We start from the raw sequence: 24719 nt of genomic DNA on the forward strand, positions 1-24719 counted from the left end.
ACTGTTACTGCAAAAATGACACTGGCAGGGAAGGGGTTAACTGTATTGGAGAGGGAGGGGTTAAGTGTGACCTAGGGGCGTGTTTCTAACTGTAGTGGGACAGGTCTACTATTGTAAAAACAGAGATCAACGGTTCTACATAGTAGAACCGTCTGATCTCCATTTTTACACAGGGGAGAATGACAGGCGGCTTGTTTACATAAGCCGCCCGCCTTTCTCCCGACGATCGTAGTGTGACCGGCGGACATCGGGTCCGCCGGTCACACGCGCGGACTCTCCAGTGAACGAGCCGGGGCGGGCGCGCGCTCGCCCGCTATTGGCTCACAAACCGGTCACAGGCTAGTGACGTATATATACGTCACTTTGCCTGGCCGGGGCTGACCGCCGCAGTATATCTACTTGCGGCGGTCGGCAAGCGGTTAATATAACTAAAACGTTCAGTTTTACTCAAATTATTTGATGCAAAAATGAATACAGCCCACAACAAAAACTACTATATCGAGTATCTCGTATGACCTCCATGATTTGTAAGGACAGCACCAAATATAGGTATGGAATAAACACGTTGGCGACCTATTGCAACATCTAACTTTTTCCATTCTTTAAGAATGACCTCTTTTAGAGCCTGGATGCTGGATGAAGAGTGATGCTCAACTTGTCTCTTCAGAATTCCTCATAGGTGTTTTCGCTTGGGTTCAGAACAGGAGACATACTTGGCCACTAAATCACTTTCACCCTGTTCTTCTTCAGAAATGCAACAGTGGCCTTAGATGTGTGTTTTGGATCATTGTCATGTTGAAAAAAGTGCACGACACCAAAGGCCACGGAGTAATGGTAACACCTTCTCTTTAAATATAGAGCAGTACATCTGTAAATTCATGATACCATAAATGAAATGGAGCTCCCCGACAGCACTCATGCAGCCTCACAGAAGGACATTGCCACCACCATGTTTCACTGAAGCCACCATGCATTTTTCTTTGTACTCCTCATCTTTGCAACACCATACAGTTTTGAAGCCATCAGTTCCAAAAACATTCATCTTGGTCTCATCACTCAAGAGTACACAGAGTCCCAGTCAGGGCCGGACTGGCCAACCGGGATAGCGGGAAATCTCCCGGTGGGCCGCCGGCCCTGGGGCCGCTTTAGGGGCCGACGCAGCGCCGCCTTAAGGGTTGGCGCAGCCGCAGCGCCGCTTTAAGGGCCGGCGCAGCCGCAGCGCCGCTTTAAGGGCCGGCGCAGCCGCAGCGCCGCTTTAAGGGCCGGCGCAGCCGCAGCGCCGCTTTAAGGATTGGGGCGGCATGACGTCACGACGCCGATGGTCGGGGGCGGGGAAACTGGCTGGCTGGCTGAGCGTGCGAGCGAGCGAGGCTGCGACTGACTCAACCATTGTCAGACACAGTCAGTATTCAAAGGTATGCTGATGCCTTTCAGATCATCTCTGCATAATGATGCCCAAGGCCAAGCAGCCCGGTACAAAGATTCACGGGACACAGCAGGCACAGATCTAGTGAGGGGTAAAGTCACTGTTGCAATTTTTAAAATACACTTGTTCAGTATTTTTATATACCAAAACAATACATTTATTTATTTTTCAGTATGTGGACATTAGTAGTTTGACTAAATGAAAACTACAAGGCATAAAAGTGATTTGATACATTACTGTAATTTTAAAATGGCTTTTGTTCATCTGCCTGTTATGACAGAGTTTTAAATGATATTTCCTCCACCTGATTATAGTAATCAAGTAGTTGTCACCCTTAAGGCCCCTTTCACACAGGCGGACCTTTCAGAGCCACCTGTCCATTTTTAGCGGATCTGAACGGTCCCCCCCATGCATCTCTATGGGGCATCGGATGTCAGCGGAGACATGTCCTCTGACATCCGATCTGATCCGTCAAATCTGGATGGATGGAAACCCTATTTTCCATCCGTCCAGCGGATCGGATGGGATCGGACCAACGGTCCGTTCCCCTCCGATTTCCCCCATAGAGATGCATGGGGAACTGACAGCTGTGGCTCCGCACACAGCGCTGAGACACAGCTGTCATCCTCCTGCTCAGCGAGGGATCAGCGGATCGATCCCCCGCTGAGATAAACGCAGTCCGTCCGACGGATGGACTGTGTGAAAGGGGCCGTAATCTTCAGAGACAAATAATCAGTATATATGTTAAAAAGCTGGAATGACTAGAAAGGCAACGCAAAGAAGAAAATGTTATACTGAACAGGAAAATGTGCATGTAGAAGTCCTATCTATTGCCAACCTACCAATTCATTTTTTTTTTTTTATGTACTGTTGAAATGCCAATGTTGATTCCATTGATTAAAAAATTAACGTGCAAATTGGCAAGCCTATCCACTTGCATCTCCATCTCATACACATTCACATTAAGAACTTTAAATGAAGATGTTTTTTCCCCAGGATCTCTGCAGTGCATTAAATGTCCTCAAACTGTTTATCTAATTCTGGAAGAATACCATTCTGAATAACAATGAGGGGTATATAAACAAAACCTAACGGGAAAATATTAGAATGCCTTTCTACACCAGGGGCGGGTAAGACTGGACCCCTTCCGCAGCCTCTGACATCTCCTGTACCATGTCCGCAGCCTCTGACATCTCCTGTACCATGTCCGCAGCCTCTGACATCTCCTGTACCATGTCCGCAGCCTCTGACATCTCCTGTACCATGTCCGCAGCCTCTGACATCTCCTGTACCATGTCCGCAGCCTCTGACATCTCCTGTACCATGTCCGCAGCCTCTGACATCTCCTGTACCATGTCCGCAGCCTCTGACATCTCCTGTACCATGTCCGCAGCCTCTGACATCTCCTGTACCATGTCCGCAACCTCTGACATCTCCTGTACCATGTCCGCAATCTCTGACATCTCCTGTACCATGTCTGCACAGCCTATGACCATTTCTTGTCTTTTATCATGTCTGCAGTCTCTGAGGGGGGGAGTCTGGAGAGGAGCCAGGAGTGAGAGTGCTGCTGGGATGGGGGTCATGGGAGAAGTCAGATGTATGTGGACTGTGGAGAGAAGACTATAGGATAAACCCAGAGCCAACTGACTGAGCCCTGCACGGTGCACCTGAGAGGAGGTCAGTGACAGCTCTCTCAGACCAGTCTGAGCAGGGGTCAGTGACATAAGGGGGAAGTGAATACAGTAACGTAAGGGGGCACTGATATAAAGGCCCCCTTTATATCAGTAACCCCCCGCCCCTTCTTTCTGCGGAAGGTGGTCTCTGGTCACATTTCCAGAGTTCCTGGGGTTCCCCTTTACTTCAGAGTCTGCACTCTTCAGGATTCAAAATTACAGTGCAAGGGGGAACTCTGCGGACCCTCATGTAAAGGCAGACTTTGATTATTTTTTATTCAGGTAATATATCACCATGGCAATAAGTGGACTGTTCTTGATAATTGCTCCACTTAACTGGAATTTGCTCTTATGTACAGTATATATATATATATATATATATATACATATATATACATATATACATATATATATATACATATATACATATATATATATACATATATATATACATATATATATATATATATACACATATATATATATATATATATATATATATATATATATATATATATATATATATATATATATATAAAAAAAACCCTATGTGATTTCATATCTGTCTTATCTACATATAATACACGCTTCTCATGTGCTTTAAAATGCATGGTTTTCCCTTTTAGGAACAGGAAAATAATGGCGATATGCTGTTGGGTCGGTATAATAATGCTATGGGGCTGGTATGAAATTATTTCCAGGGCTGGTTTTTATTCCCAGTCCGGCCCTGGTCCCAGTAGTCTTCTTTTTCAGCATGGGCCCTGGCAAATTCTTGGCGGGCTTTTTTGTGCATGGGCACAAGGAGAGGCTTCCTTTTTGGGCGACACCCATGCATCCTTTCCTCTGCAGTGTTCACCATATAGTCACAGGAAACAATCACCCCAGTTTGGCTTCCTACTTCTTTAACTAATTGCAGTGAAGTTGCATGGTGACTTTCTTGAACCCTCATCAGAAGATGCTCCTGTTGAGATGTTAATTTCCGTGGACTGCCTGGACATCTCTTTGAAATGGTTGCAATTCCATCTGTTACATTTTTGTATCACTTTTGCTACAGTATTATGACTAAGTAAAGATTTGCTGATGGTCTTGTAGCCTTTACCTTTCTTTTGTAAATAAATAATTTTCTCTCTCAGGCATTGTGACATTTCGCTTCCATGTAGTGCCATTGCTGACAGCATGATATGGGAAGGGGTTTTCTTTGTTAAATAATGCCCTTTTATAATCAACTGTCTGCTAGACACCTGTTTAATGAATAATTACTCACCTGTAGTTGAATTTTTGTTAATTGGGATTTTGTTGTCCAAAACGTAGCTTTGCTCCCAAGTTTTTCATTGGGGTGTATTCATTTTTGCAACATGGTCTTGAATTAATTTGTTAGGAAAAATACTTTGTGTGTGCAAATTCACAAATATTGGTCATTGATTGCAACCAAGATTTGTTACAGTATTCTGTAATACAGTGTTCCACAGAAAATGTTGATTCCGAAAGGAAAGTAAAGGTATTCTGACAAATCTGTTGGGGTGTACCTATTAATGCTGAGCAGTGTGTGTGTGTGTGTGTGTGTGTGTGTGTGTATTATATAATCTATATCTATCTATCTATCTATCTATCTATAGAGAGAGAGAGATTATATATATATATATATATATATATATACATACACACAGTGGGTACGGAAAGTATTCAGATCCCCTTAAATTTTTCACTCTTTGCTATATTGCAGCCATTTGCTAAAATCATTTAAGTTCATTCTTCTTCCTCATGAATGTACACATAGCACCCCATACTGACAGAAAAACACAGAATTGTTGACATTGTTGCAGATTTATTAAAAAAGAAAAACTGAAATATCACATGGTCCTAAGTATTCAGACCCTTTGCTGTGACACTCCTATATTTAACTCAGGTGCTTTCCATTTCTTCTGATCATCCTTGAGATGGTTCTACACCTTCATTTGAGTCCAGCTGTGTTTGATTATACTGATTGGACTTGATTAGGAAAGCCACACACCTGTCTATACAAGACCTTCCAGATCACAATGCATGTCAGAGCAAATGAGAATCATGAGGTCAAAAGGAACTGCCTAAAGAGCTCAGAGACAGAATTGTGGCAAGGCACAGATCTGGCCAAGGTTACAAAAAGATTTCTGCTGCACTTAAGGTTCCTAAGAGCACAGTGGCCTCCATAATCCTCAAATGGAAGATGTTTGGGACGACCAGAACCCTTTCTAGAGCTGGCCGTCCAGCCAAACTGAGCTATCGGGGGAGAAGAGCCTTGGTGAGAGAGGTAAAGAAGAACCCAAAGATCACTGTGGCTGAGCTCCAGAGATGCAGTCAGGAGATGGGAGAAAGTTGTAGAAAGTAAACCATCACTCACAGCCCTCCACCAGTCGGGGCTTTATGGCAGAGTGGCCCGACGGAAGCCTCTCCTCAGTGTAAGAAACATAAAAGCCTGCATGGAGTTTGCTAAAAAACACCTGAAGGACTCCAAGATGGTGAGAAATAAGATTCTCTGGTCTGATGAGACCAAAATAGAACTTTTTGGCCTTAATTCTAAGCGGTATGTGTGGAGAAAACCAGGCACTGCTCATCACCTGTCCAATACAGTCCCAACAGTGAAGCATGGTGGTGGCAGCATCATGCTGTGGGGGTGTTCTTCAGCTGCAGGGACAGGACGACTGGTTGCAATCGAGGGAAAGATGAATGCGGCCAAGTACAGGGATATCCTGGACAAAAACCTTCTCCAGAGTGCTCTGGACCTCAGACTGGGCCGAAGGTTTACCTTCCAACAAGACAATGACCCTAAGCACACAGCTAAAATAACGAAGGAGTGGCTTCACAACAACTCCGTGACTGTTCTTGAATGACCCAGCCAGAGCCCTGACTTAAACCCAATTGAGCATCTCTGGAGAGACCTAAAAATGGCTGTCCACCAATGTTTACCATCCAACCTGACAGAACTGGAGAGGATCTGCAAGGAGGAATGGCAGAGGATCCCCAAATCCAGGTGTGAAAGACTTGTTGCATCTTTCCCAAAAAGACTTCTGGCTGTATTAGATCAAAAGGGGGCTTCTACTAAATACTGAGCAAAGGGTCTGAATACTTAGGACCATGTGATATTTCAGTTTTTCTTTTTTAATAAATCTGCAACAATGTCAACAATTCTGTGTTTTTCTGTCAGTATGGGGTGCTATGTGTACATTCATGAGGAAGAAGAATGAACCTAAATGATTTTAGCAAATGGCTGCAATATAGCAAAGAGTGAAACATTTAAGGGGGTCTGAATACTTTCCGTACCCACTGTGTGTATATATGTGTGTGTGTGTGTATATATGTGTGTGTGTGTGTATATATGTGTGTGTGTGTGTATATATGTGTGTGTGTGTGTATATATGTGTGTGTGTGTGTATATATGTGTGTATGTGTGTATGTGTGTATGTGTGTATGTGTGTATGTGTGTGTGTGTGTGTGTGTGTGTGTGTGTGTGTGTGTGTGTGTGTGTGTGTGTGTGTGTGTGTGTGTGTGTGTGTGTGTGTGTGTGTGTGTGTGTGTGTGTGTGTGTGTGTGTGTGTGTGTGTGTGTGTGTGTGTGTGTGTGTGTGTGTGTGTGTGTGTGTGTCAACCCCGGAAGTAAACAGGCAGAAGCTTCAGCTGCCCACAGTTAAAATGGCTGCAGCCAGGCTTAGTGGAGGGAGATTTCTGCAGCATATTTGGCAAGTACAGAATCACACTATATACAGTGCTTTGTGAAAGTATTTGGCCCCCTTGAACTTTTCGACCTTTTGCCACATTTCAGGCTTCACACAGATATAAAACTGTAATTTTTGTTTAGAATCAACAACAAGTAGGACACAATCATGAAGTGGAACGAAATTTATTGGATATTTCAAACTTTTAACAAATAAAAAACTGAAAAATTGGACGTACAAAATTATTCAGCCCCCTTAAGTTAATACTTTGTAGCGCCACCTTTTGCAGCGATTACAGCTGTAAGTCGCTTGGGGTATGTCTCTATCAGTTTTGCACATCGAGAGACTGAAAGTTTTGCCCATTCCTCCTTGCAAAACCGCTCGAGCTCAGGGAGTTTGGATGGAGAGGATTTGTGAACAGCAGTTTTCAGTTCTTTCCACAGATTCTCAATTGGATTCAGGTCTGGACTTTGACTTGGCCATTCTAACACCTGGATATGTTTATTTGTGAACAGTGGCGGCTGGTGCTCAAAATTTTTTGGGGGGGGGGGGTGCAAACAGAAAAATTTAATAGGCATTGCTTTGCGGCAAAAAACGCTGTAAAAAATTGTGTGACTTTGAGGTTGCAAAAGTGTAAAAGGGGCCTTCAGTAAATAAGGTATAGTGTGCCCCCTTTCAATGCAGAGAGACCAGCGTGCCCCCTTTCAATGCAGAGAGACCAGCGTGCCCCCTTTCAATGCAGAGAGACCAGCGTGCCCCCTTTCAATGCAGTGACCAGCGTACATGCCCCCTTCAATGCAGTGACCAGCATACATGCCCCCTTCAATGCAGTGACCAGCATACATGCCCCCTTCAATGCAGTGACCAGCATACATGCCCCCTTCAATGTAGTGACCAGCATACATGCCCCCTTTCAATGCAGTGACCAGCGTGCCCTCTTTCAATGCACAGTGACCAGCGTGCCCCCTTTCAATGCACAGTGACCAGCGTGCCCCCTTTCAATGCACAGTGACCAGCGTGCCCCCTTTCAATGCACAGTGACCAGCATGCCCCCTTTCAATGCAGTGACCAGCGTACATGCCCCCTTTCAATGCAGTGACCAGCATACATGCCTCCTTTCAATGCAGTGACCAGCATACATGCCCCCTTTCAATGCAGTCACCAGCATATTTGCCCCCTTTCAATGCAGTGACCAGCGTACATGCCCCCTTCAATGCAGTGACCAGCGTACATGCCCCCAATGCAGAGATCAGCGTGCGTGCCCCCAATGCAGTGACCAGCATACATGCCCCCAATGCAGAGATCAGCGTGTGTGCCCCCAATGCAGTGACCAGCATACATGCCCCCAATGCAGAGATCAGCGTGCGTGCCCCCTTCAATGCAGTGACCAGCATACATGCCCCCAATGCAGAGATCAGCGTGCGTGCCCCCTTCAATGCAGTGACCAGCATACATGCCCCCAATGCAGAGATCAGCGTGCATGTCCCCAATGCAGTGACCAGTGTACATTCCCCCAATGCAGAGATCAGCGTGCGTGCCCCCTTACTTACCTGGAGCCGCAGCGGCGGCTCCTCATCAGTGTCCCGGCATCGCGTCTGCTCCAGTCCTCCTGCTCCCGCCTCCTCCTCGCCCAATGGCATGGGGTTGGCCTTGCGGCCAATCAGGAAGCGCGTATCGGACGTGCTTCCTGATTGGCCAGGAGGAGGATCTGTGTGGCAATAGCAAATTCAATCGCTATTGTCACACAATGGGTGGGATCGGGGCGCACTGCTCTGCGCCCCGACTCCACCCTTTGCATCACCCTATTAGAGCCTCTGGCTCTAATCAGATGATAAAAGAAAAGGAATTGGCAGCACTCCAGGTTGAGTCAAAATCCAGATTTATTGACTGGACATCCAAATATGACAATCGTGACAAGGTAGACGCGTTTCACACACTGTGTGCTTAATCATTTAGTAATGATTAAGCACACCGTCGTGTGAAACGCGTCTACCTTGTCATGAATGTCATATTTGGATGTCCAGTCAATAAATCTGGATTTTGACTCAACCTGGAGTGCTGCCAATTCCTTTTCTTTTATCAAGTTTTCACGGAGGCGAGCCGGGGCATGCACCTGTGTGAGTCATCAGGCAATTACACCATCTTGAGCAGTGAGTCCTTGTCTGTTCAATTCTAATCAGATGATTTAAAAAAAAAAAAAAAAAAAAAAAACATTAAGCTCCATGCGTCCAGCGCCCCAGCATGCAGATTAGGGGGCTGGACGCATGGATGGGGGGGGGGCAGCGCCCCTGCGCCCTCAATAGACCGGCCGCCACTGTTTGTGAACCATTCCATTGTAGATTTTGCTTTACGTTTTGGATCATTGTCTTGTTGGAAGACAAATCTCCGTCCCAGTCTCAGGTCTTTTGCAGACTCCATCAGGTTTTCTTCCAGAATGGTCCTGTATTTGGCTCCATCCATATTCCCATCAATTTTAACCATCTTCCCTGTCCCTGCTGAAGAAAAGCAGGCCCAAACCATGATGCTGCCACCACCATGTTTGACAGTGGGGATGGTGTGTTCAGGGTGATGAGCTGTGTTGCTTTTACGCCAAACAACGTTTTGCATTGTTGCCAAAAAGTTCGATTTTGGTTTCATTTGACCAGAGCACCTTCTTCCACATGTTTGGTGTGGGATTGGGGCGAAGGTTCGTCTTCCAACAAAACAAGGGCCCTAAGCACGCAGTCAAGAGAACAAAGGAGTGGCTACGGGACAACTCTGTGAATGTCCTTGAGTGACCCAGCCAGAGCCCAGACTTGAACCCCATTGAGCATCTCTGGAGATTTCTGAAAATATCTGTGCACTGATGCTCCCCATCCAACCTGATGGAGCTTGAGAGGTCCTGCAAAGAAGAATGGGAGAAATTGCCCAAAAATAGGTGTGCCAAGCTTGTAACATTGTACTCAAAAAGACTTGAGGCTGTAGATGGTGCCAAAGGTGCTTCAACAAAGTATTGAGCAAAGGCTATGAATACCAGTGTACATAGGATTTTTTTTTGTTTTTAATTTGCAAAGATTTCAAACAACCTTCTTTCACATTGTCATTATGGGGTATTGCTTTTCGAATTTTGGAGGAAAATAATGAATTTAATCCATTTTGGAATAAGGCTGTAACATAACAAAATGTGGAAAAAAGTGAATCGCTGTGATACTTTTCAGATGCACTGTATGGCTGGGAGAGCTAGCTTTGAGAGTATCTAAGAAACAAAAATATATATTTCATCGGTGATGCTGAGTGGTTTTGAGTGGGACAAACTTGCACCCCCCTACGGACAGCCCTCCCCCCGGTCTAATGGAAGGATTTTTTAATGGTCCCAATGACTCAATATGTACAATAGCGGATAAGCTGCTGACACAAAAAGATAGAAACATGTATCCAAAATAGTAATGTTAAAAGTGGTGTCGCGCTAGTCCATAAAAAATATATAAATGAAATGAAGATGAGGAGATAAGTCCCAAAGGTGCTGGCGAGGTTCACTTCTACTGTATGCTGAAATAAGTGAGGTATAGATAGACCACCACCAAGCAGAGTGACCAGGTACTCTTACCAGCTCCAAAGAAGACCACCTCAAAAGAGCCTCCTTCACTTACTCAGAAATCCGGGTTCCCCCGATTCCTCCTTTTGATGCTCGGGATATACAAAAAGACAAAGCCCCTCATAGCGTAACAAGCTTCAGAACATTTATTTAAAGTAATAAAATGCCGCTTACATGGTCCAAAGATGAATCAAGGCACATCAGTAGCGTAGCGTGGGTTTCAAACCAACAAAATGGCCGCCGCTTCCCTCGTCTGCCCACGCGCCTCAGATCCAGCCAATCTGAAGCGCATGGGGAGACGAGGGAAGCGGCGGCCATTTTGTTGGTTTGAAACCCACGCTACGCTACTGATGTGCCTTGATTCATCTTTGGACCATGTAAGCGGCATTTTATTACTTTAAATAAATGTTCTGAAGCTTGTTACGCTAGGAGGGGCTTTGTCTTTTTGTATATCCCGAGCATCAAAAGGAGGAATCGGGGGAACCCGGATTTCTGAGTAGGTGAACGAGGCTCTTTTGAGGTGGTCTTCCCGGCTTATGTCAGCATCCTTGTTTGGGCTTGGCTTGACCCGCATTGGTCTTTGGAGCTGGTAAGAGTACCTGGTCACTCTGCTTGGTGGTGGTCTATCTATACCTCACTTATTTCAGCATACAGTAGAAGTGAACCTCGCCAGCACCTTTGGGACTTATCTCCTCATCTTCATTTCATTTATATATTTTTTATGGACTAGCGCGACACCACTTTTAACATTTGCTCCTCATAGACCACATTTGGATGGCATAATATATAGAAGCCTGGTAAGTTATCACCTCCCCCCTCCCCTCTAGCAGAGGTTATTTCTGTTTGACTATAATGGTTTCCCATCTCATCTCATCCAATGGATAGGTGGCACCAGTACACTCGTACCAGGCTTCATTCTGTTCACGATGTGACTGCATCCTGCCTGTGCAAGCAACAGCAACCCTCCTTTAATTTTTGGATATGATTGTAGATCACTTTTGCTTTACCAGCACCATGAGTTGATAGGTCTACGTGTACAATAGTGACTTATAACATATATTCTTTTCTTTACAGATGTGTTTATATGTTTGTACCGGTATGCATTTTATTGTAGATTTACAATTGTCCATATCTTACACCCCTGAACTAATTTCAAAAATGCGTTAGGTGATCCCGTTCAACATCATCATCAGATATGTTTTTAGTTCATAGTTTATTAATGGGAGATGTAGGATATAGGCTCACTTATGTGTAGAAATGTGATGCATCTATAAACGATACAGCCATCTCTGTAGATTTAAGATTTTATTGGTTGTATAATAAAAATAGATGTTTTATGCTTTATAAAACACAGTTGTAATATATTTCCTTCAAAGTCCCAATATGGGGAAACTCTTTGTCTATAATAAGAAGGGATGGTGGCAACCTCAAAAACACACCTCACTATCCTTTTATCTGGCCATCTATAGAGCCATCATGCGTCCGCCCGTGTCCACTGTGTAAATGTGGACGCAAACTGAATGATGGATATAAAAAAAAAAAAAAAAAAAAAAAAAAAAAAAAAACAGATATCCATCCCGTTTGGCTCATATTCAACAGGGGATCTGTTCATGGATCTCCTGCTGAACGGAGTAAAGGGGCTGTGTGTGAAACAGCCCTAACTAGAAGTGCCAAAGCTTTGCCTGATGAAAATGGCCTGGAATTTGGGCAAGGGGGTCAGGAAAAGCTACTGCAGGTATGAAGATGCAGTTCATGCAAAGTACTCCAATCTACAGCAAGAATGTTTTCAGGCAGGTACAATGCATTCTACAAGATAAAACTCAAAATTATACACTACGTAATTTCTCTTCTTGGGCCAGAAGAGGAAGATGTCATGTATAGCAAAATTCTGAGACCCCTTGAATTTCACAACACTACAAAAGTACCAACATCTTTTTCCTTACCGGTTTCACGTAGATCTCTTGCCTTGGCTCTCGCTTGGGTGGTTTTGGCAGAATCAGTGGAATGTGGATTGTCTTCATTGGTGAACAGCATAATGCGCTTGTGACTCAGTTTCAATTTAACATTGCTAAAGAGGTTTGAGCATTGCCAGAGAGCTTCTCCCAGGGAATAATCCATTGAGTGACCTATGGTGTCAGAGAAAAAAGATCTTCCTTTTTCTTCTCTGTACTTATCTAGATCCAAAACTCGCTTCGCTCCTATTCATGGGGCAAATACAATGGTCAGTGAGGCAATAAAGATACCATTGTCCTGGAAAACTACACATTTCTGCTAACATTAGGAAGATATATGCATACGCCAGTTATAGAGCAAAACTTCACAGATTCATCAAAACAAATGAAAAAAACTTGTGTTGACAGAATAACAGAATTTTTGTAAGAACTTACCGTAAAATTCCTTTCTCTGAGTCCTCTGACAGTCGCCGTCCAGTCATACAGTCTTCACTTATAGGTATTGACCTCTTATGCACAGGAGCAAGCTAGGCATAAGACTTGTTAAAACAAAACAATTTGTATAGACACACCTGTAGGGGGCTGTCCCTCTGGTCCAATACTCCCCTGCTATCAGCATTCCCAACTCAGTTTGGTAGCAAGCAGTAAATAGTCCAAGAACCCCACAAAAGAGGGGCGACTGTCAGAGGACTCAGAGAAAGGAATTTTACGGTAAGTTCTTACAAAAATTCAGGTTTTCTCTTACGTCCTCTGACAGTCGCCGCCCACTCATACAGTCTTCACTTATGGGATGTCCCAAAGCAGTGTAGACATGAGGGGTGGGAAGCGCACCGGTCAAAGGCAACGCAGCACCCAGGTCAGAGAAAGGAACCTTATCTGAACCAGAAAGGTAAAAACGCTGGGTAACAGAAAAGCTCAACAGGAGCAAACAAAATTAGGAAAGCAAATCAACAAAGGGGAAAACAACCCCCAACAGACGGGGACAGACTAACGCCATGTCCCCTTCAAGGTACTGCCGCACACAGAACTTTGCGGCCAAAGGAGGCATCTGCCGATGCCAAAACATCAAGTTTGTTAAATTTTGAAAAGGTGTGCACGGACGAGCAGTCGCTGCCTTGCACACCTGGGCCACCGATGCTTGATGTCGGAAGGCTCCATTATGCACTCACCGCTCTGGTAGAGTGCGCCTTGACAGGGAAGGGCGGCACCCATTCTTTATCGTCTGTCTGATTCATTTCGAAATGGTTGCCGCAGACGCAGCCATACCCTTCCGAGGGCCCTCGGGAAGAACAAAAATAGAACCCGACTTCCTGAAGGATTCGGTAGACGACAGGTACACCCTGATCGCCCGGACCACATCCAAGCAATGCAAGGCAAACTCCTTAAGATGTTTAGGATTCGCACACAGCGAAGGCAAGACAATGTCCTCGTTAGGATGAAAATCAGATACCACCTTAGGAAGGAAAGATTGGCGAGGTCGCAAGACCACCTATGAACAACCAGGTAAGGGGAGCGGCAGGACAGGGCGCCAACTCCGACACTCTGCCAGCAGATGTGATCGCCACCAGAAAGGCAACCTTCCGTGACAGCACAGGCAAAGGAATCTCCCTGATGTTCTCAAATGGAGAACGTTGCAAAACGGACAGGACTAAATTCAGGTCCCAAAGGAGGCAAAGGCGCTCTCCGAGGTGGAGCCAAATGACGCACCCCTTGAATAAAAAGGTGCGAATCAAAGAGTTTGACGCCAAATGGCGCTGGAAAAGGATTGCCAGCGCAGACAACTGACCCTTAACCACTTAAGCCCCGGAGGATTTGGCTGCTAAACGACCAGAGGGCATTTTGCGATTCGGCACTGCGTGACTTTAACGGACAATTGCGCGGTCGTGCGACGCTGTACCGAAACGAATTTGGCGTCCTTTTTTTCCCACAAACAGAGCTTTCTTTTGGTGGTATTTGATCACCTGTGCGATTTTTTGATCACGCGCTATAAACAAAAAAAGAGCGTAAATTTTGCAAAAATAGCAATATTTTTCCCTTTTTTTTATATGAAATTCCCCCAAAAAAAAATGTAAAAATCAAAATTTTTTAATATTTTCGGCCAATTTGTTTTATGCTACCTATGTTTGGTAAAAAAAATCGCAAAAAGCGTATTTTGATTGGTTTGCGCAAAAGTTATTGCGTTTACTAACAAAGGGAAAGATTTTTGTAATTTTTGTTGTTTTTTTTTTTAACGCGTAATGGCGGCGATCTGCGATTTTTTTTGCGGTACTGCGACATTGCGGCGGACAGATCGGACCCTTGACTGACATTTTTGACACTTTTGGGGTTACCAGTGACATTTCTACAGTAATCAGTGCTATACATATGCACTGTTACTGTAAAAATGCACTGGTAGTGAAGGGGTTAACTTTATTTGAGAGGGAGGGGCTGTGTGTGTCCCTAGGGGCGTGATTCTAACTGTGATTGGCTGTGGCTTCAACTGTATGCAGAGTGATCAATGGATCTACATAGTAGATCCATGTGATCAGCTCTCATACAGAGAGGAGAATGACAGGCAGCTTGTTTACACAAGCTGCCTGACTATCTCCCTCTCCCCCGCCGATCGCAGAGTGGCCGGCGGCGATCGGGTCCGCCGGTCACGCGCGCGGGGGGGTCCGTGACCACGCGGGAGCGGGAGCGCGCCTCCGGCGGCGCGCGCTCGCTCCCTAAACCCTCACAGGCGAGCGACGTAGACCTACGTCACTTTGCCTGTGAGGGGCTGACCGCCCACGTAGATAGTCGTGCGGCGGTCGGCAAGTGGTTAATAGTGGTCAGCGCAAGACGCTGGTCCACTCCAGATTGCAGGAAGGCTAACACCCTCGCCACCGAAAAGGAGCGAGGATGGAAACCCCGTGATTCACACCAGGCAATATAAGCCTTCCAAGTACAGTAATAAATCTTACTGGACGAGGCCTTCCTAGCCTTGAGTACGGTAGGAATGACCGCCGACGAGAGACCCCGATCTCTCAGGACCTGGCTTTCAACAGCCGCGCCGTTAAAGCCAGCGACTGTAAAGCAGGATGGAAGATCGGCCCCTGAGACAACAGATCATCTCGTAATGGGAGCCGACAGGGAGGCTCGACGACCAGTTGCATGACGTCCGCGTACCAAGACCGGCGCGGCCAGTCCGGCGCCACCAGAATCACCAACTTCGGTTCAGAGACCAACCTTCGAAGGAACCTAGACAACAACTGAATCGGGGGGGGGGGGGGGGGGAGGCATAAATCAGTCGATACCGATTCCAAGGCACCACCAGCGCATCCGAGGCGTCTGCCAGAGGATCGCGCGCTCTTGCTACGAACCTTCCCACCTTGTTGTCTAGACGAGACGCTAACAGATCCACATCCGGGGATCCCCAAACGCGCACACATCTGAAACGCCTCCGGGTGTAAGGACCATTCCCCCTGATCCAGGGTCTGGCGGCTCAGATAATCGGCCTGCCAGTTCTCCACACCCGGAATGTGAATTGCCGAAATCGCCGGGACCTGCTTCTCGGCCCAAGACAGAATTTTGGTCACTTCCTGGGCCGCCGGGGCACTCCTGGTGCCCCCTTGGTGATTGATGTAAGCCACCACAGTTGCGTTGTCCGTCTGCACACGCACAGGGCGGCCCGAAGATGATCCGACCAACGGAGCAAGCATAGTCTGATCGCTCGCAGTTCCAAGATATTTATCGGCAGGGAGGACTCCTCCTCCGACCAAGAACGCCACCCCAGCCCGACAGGCTGGCGTCAGTGGTGATCACTGTCCACAACAACGGCCTAAAGGATTTGCCCTCCGTCAGAACCGGAGACTGGAGCCACCACAGAAGATCCTCTCTGACTTGGTGACTCAAAGATATCCTCCGTTCCAAGGAATGAGGATACCTGTCCCACCTGGCCAGGATCTCCGCTTGGAGAAACCGTGTGTGGAACTGTGCAAACGGTATCGCCTCTAAGGCAGACACCATCAATCCCAGGGACCGCATGCAGGTCCGGAGTGATGAGGATTCGTTGTCCCTGAGGGACCTGACCTCGTTCTGTAGAGTCCGGAGTTTGTCCTCCGGCAGAAAAACTTTTCCATGAGCGGAGTCCAGGACCATCCCCAAGTAAGGGAGACGAACAGAAGGGGACAAAGTCGACTTCTGAAAGTTGATGGTCCACCCGAACTCCTGGAGCGTCTGAACCGTGGTTGACAGATTGAGCAACAGAATAGGACTGGAACTCGATCTTAACAGGAGATCGTCCAGATAACCCAGGATCGCAATCCCCTGCGCCCGCAACAGGGCCAGGACAGGAGCCAACACTTTGGTAAACACCCTTGGAGCCGAACCGAAGGGCAACGCCACAAACGGATAGTGCTCCTCCACGATTGCGAACCGGAGGTACCTCGGATGACCCTCGAATATGGGGAAGTGTAGATACGCATCCAGGAAATCTCCTGGGCTCAGAGAGGCTATTACTGAACAAAGGGATTCCATATGGAATCTTTGAACCCGCACAAAGCGGTTCAGAGATTTCAAGTCCAGAATCGGACGCACCTTGCCCTCCTTTCTGGGCACCGTGAACAGATTAGAGGAAATCTGTCCCGATGAGACACCAGGACGATCACCCCCTGGGCGGTGACATCCTGAACCGCCCGTTGAAGATCTTGTAAACAATCTGGGGTCAAATGAAGATTTGAGGGAAAGAACCTGTCCGCTGAAGGCGATAAGAATTTGATCTTGTACCCTGATCTAATGAGTTCCTGAACCCACCTGTCCTGAATCCGGGACATCCAAGGTTCTGGAAAACCGCGCAGACGTCCCCCACCCCTGAAACGGGTGAGGGCACCCCTTCGGGTCGAGGCGGACTGGGCCGCCGTGCCAGCGTGGGCGGCTTTTGACTTGCCCGCCCAAGGCTTCTTCTGGCCACCAGCGCCTTTGAAGGATTTGCCCTTGTCCTGTGCCTTGAAGGCACGAAAGGACCCCTGATTAGGTTTAAAGGAAGGGCCCCGCTTACCGCAGAAAAAACTTACCCTTGGGTGCTTGAGGCAGCAGAGTACTTTTGCCCCCAGTGACCCCCTAAACCAACTCGTCTAGGGAGTCCCCATAAAGGCGATTCCCTGCATAAGGGATGTCAGGCACCGTCTTCCTGGAAGTCTGGTCAGCCGACCAGCTCTTCAGTCATACCATACGAAGGATTATCACTGCAACAGCAGATAGTCGTGAGACTAAAGGGGCCTTATCCAAGGCCGCGTCACACAGGTATAGAACAGCCTGAAAAATTTGGTCCACCATCTCCAAAGTAGCAGGAGGGGCGGAATAAGCCACAAGGGTGCATCTGAGCACCTTGGCCCACTCTACCACAGCCTGAGAGACCATCACAGAGGCAAAAATAGGTTTCATCAAAGAACCCACCACCATATAGGAGTGACGAGTAAGAGATTCCACCCGCCTATCCGTAGGGTTCCTAAACACCAAAGAATCCTCCGCGGGCATTAGAGTGGCTTTGTTAAACCTGGACACCGTGTGATCCACCTTAGGGGCCAAAGTCCAGCGCAAATCCGTTGGAGACGCAGAAAAAGCCCCCTAGAAGTGTAGCTGTACACTTACCATGCTTGAAGCTCGATCCGACTGTCTGAAGAAAGGAAATGATGTCAAACCGCTAGAGGCCAAAATAGGACTTGAGCCAAGGAAAAATGGTTGCCAATGTAAAGTAATGGGGAGTCTCCGGGAAAATGGCCAGCGAGCACATGTATAAATACATTGCCACATTAAAGATGGCACCCGAAGTGCGCGAGCACACTACAGGGAAAATGGCTGCTGAATGCCCATAGTGAAGCCAGAACAGCCTGCCCACACCCAAAATGGCGGCCCCGCGATTTTGTACCCCAGCGGCCCCCACAAGCATGCCTGCACCCCCAAAGGTACACCAAACATTACCGAGGGGTTCAGGGACCCCCACACGCGGGACCTAGACACACAGATATGAGGGGGATAACACAGACTCCAAGCAGACTGCCATCTCCTAGACAGAGGCCCCACATACACCCCCGGACACAGATAGAGGTGGTAGCATGGTACTTGCCGATCCAGCGAAGGCGTGGGTGCCTCTCTGCGATGGGAAGCCTCCCACCCCTGGCGGAGGGGGTGCCGTCAGCCAAACAGGACTCTAGCAACGCGCGGCGTACCACAGTTGAGACATCCTAGCGAAGTGGCCACTTCGCGGGCTTCGTCCCTGATGACAGGGACAGGCCGTTTGCGAGGCCAGGGCATACGCATAGACCGCTAAACGCTCGATGTCGGGCTGGGATTCCTTCCGTAAGGCTCTAGTACAACCAGTCCAATTCCAAGCTCCGCAAACGCTGTAGTCTTCCGAAGTCTGACTAAGCGCAGGATCAAATGAAAAGCTATCAGTGTAAAGAAAAAAACACTTCGCAGAAATAAAAATTAAGAAAAGGCTGAGAGTGTAGCCCCAGCCAAGGGAAGCCTATCTTACTCCTAACTAGGCAAAAGACAAACAGTTAGGAATGCTGATAGCAGGGGGGTATTGGACCAGAGGGAGAGCCCCATACAGGTGTGTCTATGCAATTTGTTTTGCGTTTTAACAAGTCTTATGCCTAGCTTGCTCCTGTGGATAAGAGGTCAATACCTATAAGTGAAGACTGTATGAGTGGGCGGCGACTGTCAGAGGACGTAAGAGAAAAGGTAAATATACAGATTATCCCTACTACCTAGGTCAAAACATAAAGTTAAAGTGGTTGTAAATGCATTAAGATAAAAAACCTCCTGTGTGCAGCAGCCCCCCTAATACTTACCTGAGTCCCATCTTTATCCAGCGGTGCGCACGACTGCCTCAGCTGTCCGGAACTCTCCCTCCTGATTGGCTAAAATACAACAGTGGCGCCATTGGCTCTTGCTGCGGTCAAAATCAGGTTAGCCTGTCAGGAGAGAGAGGGGGCCGGGGCAGGGCCGAATCGCAGCTGTGTGTCTGAATAGACACAGGGAGCTGTGGCTCGGCTCGGGTGCCCTCATTGCAGCTGCTTGCTGTGGGGGCACTCAACAGGAGGGAGGGGCCAGAAGAGCCAAAGAGGCACCCAAGATAAGGATCCAGAGGGGTTCTATGCAAAACCACTTTACAGAGCAGGTAAGTGTGACATTTTTTTTTCTTTTCTTTAAAAACAACAAGACTTAACAATCACTTTAAAACGAAACCATGGTGCATTTTCAATATGTACACACTAGTCGATATTACATCTACCGCAACATATTTTTATTAAACTAACTCCCATTTTTACACGTTTGGTGAACCTAGCCATTGATTAAAAAAAAAAAAAAAAAAAAGCCCTTGGGCCCTTATTTGTCAATATTCAAAATTTCCATGCAAAAAGACTAAAAAAAAACAAAAAAAACAAAACAAAAATTTTGAGTACATACAATGACCCACTACTGGCAGGGGAAGGCAGTTCCATGTCCTGTATTTATCTTTAAATGCCTTTATTAAAGGCTCTAGTTTTTGTATGTACAGTTTGGGATTTACCATTACGTTTATTCCCATATATTTAAAACTTTCCACTATCTGAATATGCCTAGAACACACAGGCAGTTCCTGGTCCAATCCATCCCCTCGGGAGCAATATAGATTTCTCCCAGTTAATAGACAAGCCAGAGAAGATTCCAAATCTCTTTATGATGTCCATCACTGGTTAGCAAGTGGTCTGCATTGCCTAGGATCAAAAGAAATGTCATCCGCATATAATCAGATCTTTTCCTCATCCATTCCTCTTCTGAAACCTTTTATATCCCTTGCTGCTCTAATGGCTATAGCCAAGGGTTCCATAGTCAGAGGAAAAAGCAGGGGCTTTATATATATATATATATATATATATATATATATATATATATATATATATATATATATATATATATATATATATATATATAAAATTTTATTTTTTTTCTTCTATTGGTTGAACTAGATGGGCTTGTGTCTTTTTCAGCCAGACTAACTATAACTATATGTACAGCAGCCCTTCTGATTATATCCTTTACTAGGAAGGAGGAGCAAGCATTTTCGATCACTTGCACATTTTACCGTTATTATTCATAGCTGCCCTAAAAGTACATTGCAAGATGCTTAAAATGGGCAAAACAAAACTGCATGACTGCATAACCACTATATTGTGTCTACTTTTATGCCCCTGCAATCAAATGCTGGAGACCCAGCTGGATTTCCAGCGATTAGCTGCAGGCAGAAACCCTAATGAAAGCAATAGCTCCCGCAGCTAATCTCAGCCGCTCACGTGTAATCGCTCATGGAGTAATTAGATGCGAAAGGTTGGCCTTGAACATAGTCTGCGTCCAAGGCTGATAATTTGCAGGTAAAATCACAGTTTTTAAGTTTCATTAATATGACTTTATAAAAGTCATTCATCACTCCATATATTTTTTTTTCAGTGGGTACATAATAAATACACTAAATATCCATCTAACAAATTCTTGGTATTTGGAACTAACAAGATTTGTGCATTTACACTTAGTGTCCTAAGCTGAGCCGCACAGTCAGTTCTTACCTGGTGTATCCAGATCATGTAGAACATATATATGCTTAAAAGGGTCGGAATTTTTGCTTTCCCTGGTACCAAAAAACACCAAGGATAAAAGATCACGGTCACTGCTGATGATCTTGCTGGTGTAAACACTGCGAATACACTTAAAAGAAAAATAAATAAATAAATAATTGGTCACAAAACTATGAAGTGTAGTATTGATACAATGCTAGTACATGGCAAGTAATTTTGTAAAAAGAAACCTATATCTTTATATTGGTCACCCGTTACTCTGCCAAGCAATTCTCCCAAAAGTCATTAGCCAACAAAAGTTCTAAAATACTTCCCTTCGCTGTAAAAACGTCAGCTACAGGATCCCACAGCAGTCAATCACATGAACAAATTCTTAAGAGAAGTATGGCCAAAGCTTGCTTGCCCATACATCTCCTGTGGGTCACAAGAGTGCACTTCGTTCTGGACCCCTGTGACCCAGATTCAGCTGGCATCGGGCTAAAGCCCACTGTTAGCTGACATCACAGAGCAGGGCTAGGCTCTGCAGGGATCCCGACAATAATGTCGGGATTTGCCAAGATGCCCGACTAGCAGCTGGCTCAGCCATTTAATGGCACGCTGAGAGCCTGAGCTGGCTGCTCCTACCTCCTTCACATTCCAGCGCCTCACTGAGCGTTGGAGGGGCAGAGCACGAAGCTGGTGACTGATAGTCACTTAGGACTGCTCAGAGCAGACCTAAGAAAGCAACCAGCAGTCTTTGATCGCTCAGTTCTCAGTAAAGAACCAGTTGGGCCTGGCTGCTGCATCTAGGAGAGTATAAATGTTTGTTTTTTTTGTAAAGCTGCACTTCTCTTTTAAATCGGAATCGGAGTTTAGCTTGCCCTTTAGTGCAGAGCATGTGAACAAATGCTTGGCCACTGTGATCCCAAAACACGCAGTTTCTCCAGTCAAGGAAAACTGTTTTAGGATGAAAAATTCGATTTTTTTCAGTATCTCAGAAACTTACAGAAATTCATTTTATTGTTTTACCACCTCCTTCCCAAGCCTATTTTGGCACTTCGCTCCTTCATGTAAAAAACTGAATTTTTGTAAAATCTTACCTGTAAAATTCCTTTCTCTGAGTCCTCGGACAGTCGCCGCCTCTTCATATTCATCACAATGGGGTAATTGACCTTTGCTCCGTAGGAGTAGCTAGGCAACAGAATATGTCAATATTAAAGCTTTTAACATATCCCACCCCCAGGGGGTGGTCCCCTCAGTCAATACTCTCCTACTTCCTGTATCCATACCTCAGTTTCAGTGGAATAGCAGTAGAGTATATAACCAAAACCCCAAAAGAGGGGCGGGGGCAGCGACTGTCGGAGGACTCAGAGAAAGGAATTTTACAGGTAAGATTTTACAAAAATTCCGTTTTCTCTTACGTCCTCCGACAGTCGCCTCCTCTTCATATTCGTCACAATGGGGACGTCCCAAAGCAGTGCAAACATGAGGGGTGGGAAACACAGCCGCGCCTAAGGCAACGCAGTCTCCACATCAGAGAAAGGAACCTTACCAAAGGAAGGAAACCAGCTGGGCAACATGAAAAAACTTGCTCAACAGGAGCAACAACCCTGGAAAAAACAAATAACCTAGGGATAAAAATAAATCCCAAACAGCCAAGGGTCCAAAACAAGGGACCCTAAGGAACAGCCGCACTAAGAACCTTGCGGCCAAAGGAAGCACCTGCCGATGCCTGAACATCCACCTTGTAGAATTTCGTGAAAGTGTGAACGGTCGACCAAGTCGCCGTCTTACACACCTGGGCCACAGAAGCCCCATGACGACAGGCCCAAGACGTACTCAGAGATCTGGTAGAGTGCGCCTTCACAGGCACAGGGGGAACTTTCCCCTTCAAAGCATAGGCCTGTTCAATGGTCTGTCTGATCCATTTGGCGATGGTAGAAGCCGACGCCGCCATGCCCTTCCGAGGTCCCTCAGGAAGGACAAACAAAGAATCCGTCTTGCGAAAAGATTCAGTCGCTTTTAGGTAAACCCTAAGCGCCCGAACAACATCCAAGGAATGCAAATCCACTTCCTTCGGATGTTTTGGCTTCGCGCAGAGCGAAGGCAAGACAATGTCCTCATTGAGGTGAAATTCCGAGATCCTCTTCGGAAGAAAAGAAGAAGGGTTAGGTCGCAAGACCACCTTATCCAAGTGAATGACCAAATACGGAGACCTGCAGGACAGAGCTGCCAGCTCCGACACTCTTCGAGCCGAAGTGATCGCCACCAAAAAGGCGACCTTCTTGGACAACATAGACAACGAGATCTTCCTGATCTGTTCGAAAGGAGCATGTTGTAACACGGACAGAACAAGATTCAAGTCCCAAGGAGGCAGAGGTTCCCTCCTAGGAGGGACTAAGTGTCGCACCCCTTGAACAAACGTGCCAACCAAGGGGTTAGATGCCACAGGACGTTGAAAAAGAACGGCCAGCGCAGAAACCTGACCCTTGATCGTAGGATGGAATATCGGTCCTTGAGACAGAAGATCTTCCCGAAGAGGCAGACGCCACGGGGCGTCGACCGCCAGATTCACGAGGTCTGCGTACCAGGACCGGCGAGGCCAGCCCGGTGCCACAAGAATCACCGTGTGCGGTTCCGAGGTCAACCTGCGAAGGAACCTGGACAGCAGTTGAATCGGTGGAAACGCATACATCAGTCGGTACTGATGCCACGGAGCTACCAACGCGTCTGACGCGTCTGCCCGAGGATCGCGCGTCCTTGCCACGAACCTTTTCACCTTGTTGTTCAGACGAGATGCGAACAGGTCTACCTTCGGAAGACCCCACTTCGCGCACAACATCTGGAAGACATCCGGGTGGAGGGACCATTCCCCCTGGTCCAGGGTCTGGCGACTCAGATAATCCGCCTGCCAGTTCTCCACCCCGGAATATGAACCGCCGATATCGCCGGGACGTGTGTCTCGGCCCAAGACAGAATGTCGGCCACTTCCCGAGCCGCTCGGGCACTCCTGGTGCCCCCTTGGTGGTTGATGTAGGCCACCGCTGTGGCATTGTCCGTCTGCACCCGAACCGGACGGCCCTGCAGCCTGTCCGTCCAACGTCGAAGGCAGAGATTTATCGCTCGCAATTCCAGAATGTTGATCGGAAGGGAGGATTCCTCCTCCGACCAAGTTCCCTGGGTGGACAGAACGCCCAGAACACCACCCCAGCCCGACAGGCTGGCATCCGTGGTGACCACCGTCCATGAAAGAGGACGAAAAGACTTGCCCCCCGACACCGCCGGGGACTGGAGCCACCACAGAAGATTCCTTCTGGTGCGTTGGCCCAACGAAATCTGGAGGTCCAGAGATTGTGGTCGCCCGTCCCACCTGGACAGGATCTCCGCTTGGAGACCCCGCGTGTGAAACTGGGCGAAGGGAATCGCCTCGAAAGCCGAGATCATCAATCCCAGACAGACATCGCATGCACGTCCGGAGGGACGAGCACGGAACGTCCCTGAGGGAACTGATCTTCCTGAAGAGTCCTGAGTTTTCCGTCCGGTAGGAAGACCTTCGCCTGGACCGAGTCCAGAATCATTCCCAGGTAGGGAAGACGAACCGACGGACACAGCGTCGATTTTGGAAAATTGATCGTCCAACCAAACTCCTGCAGAGTCTGCATCGTGACGGACAGGTCCTTCACCAGACCCTGGCTGGTCGCAGACCGAACTAGAATGTCGTCCAGATACCCCAGGACAGAGAGGCCCTGGGCTCTCAACAAAGCCAGAACCGGTGCAAGCACCTTGGGGAACACCCGTGGAGCCGAAGCAAGACCAAAAGGTAATGCCACGAATTGGTAATGATCCTC

At 47.0% G+C, this 24719-nt stretch overlaps 1 protein-coding gene across 1 annotated transcript in view; it reads right to left on the reverse strand.

Annotated features, from left to right (window-relative positions):
- The window catches only part of XRCC6 (X-ray repair cross complementing 6), a 234138-nt gene that overhangs the window by 179036 nt on the left and 30383 nt on the right, over positions 1-24719 (reverse strand). Inside the window, exons 3-4 of the mRNA XM_082265111.1 lie at positions 20884-21022; positions 12305-12559 (exon numbers count right to left, since the gene is read on the reverse strand). Coding sequence (XP_082121237.1) covers positions 12305-12559; positions 20884-21022 — 394 coding nt within the window. The remainder of the gene's footprint in view (positions 1-12304; positions 12560-20883; positions 21023-24719) is intronic.

Source organism: Pelophylax lessonae (assembly GCF_965119305.1).
Source record: "Pelophylax lessonae genome assembly, chromosome: 8".
NCBI classification, from domain to species: Eukaryota; Metazoa; Chordata; class Amphibia; order Anura; family Ranidae; genus Pelophylax; species Pelophylax lessonae.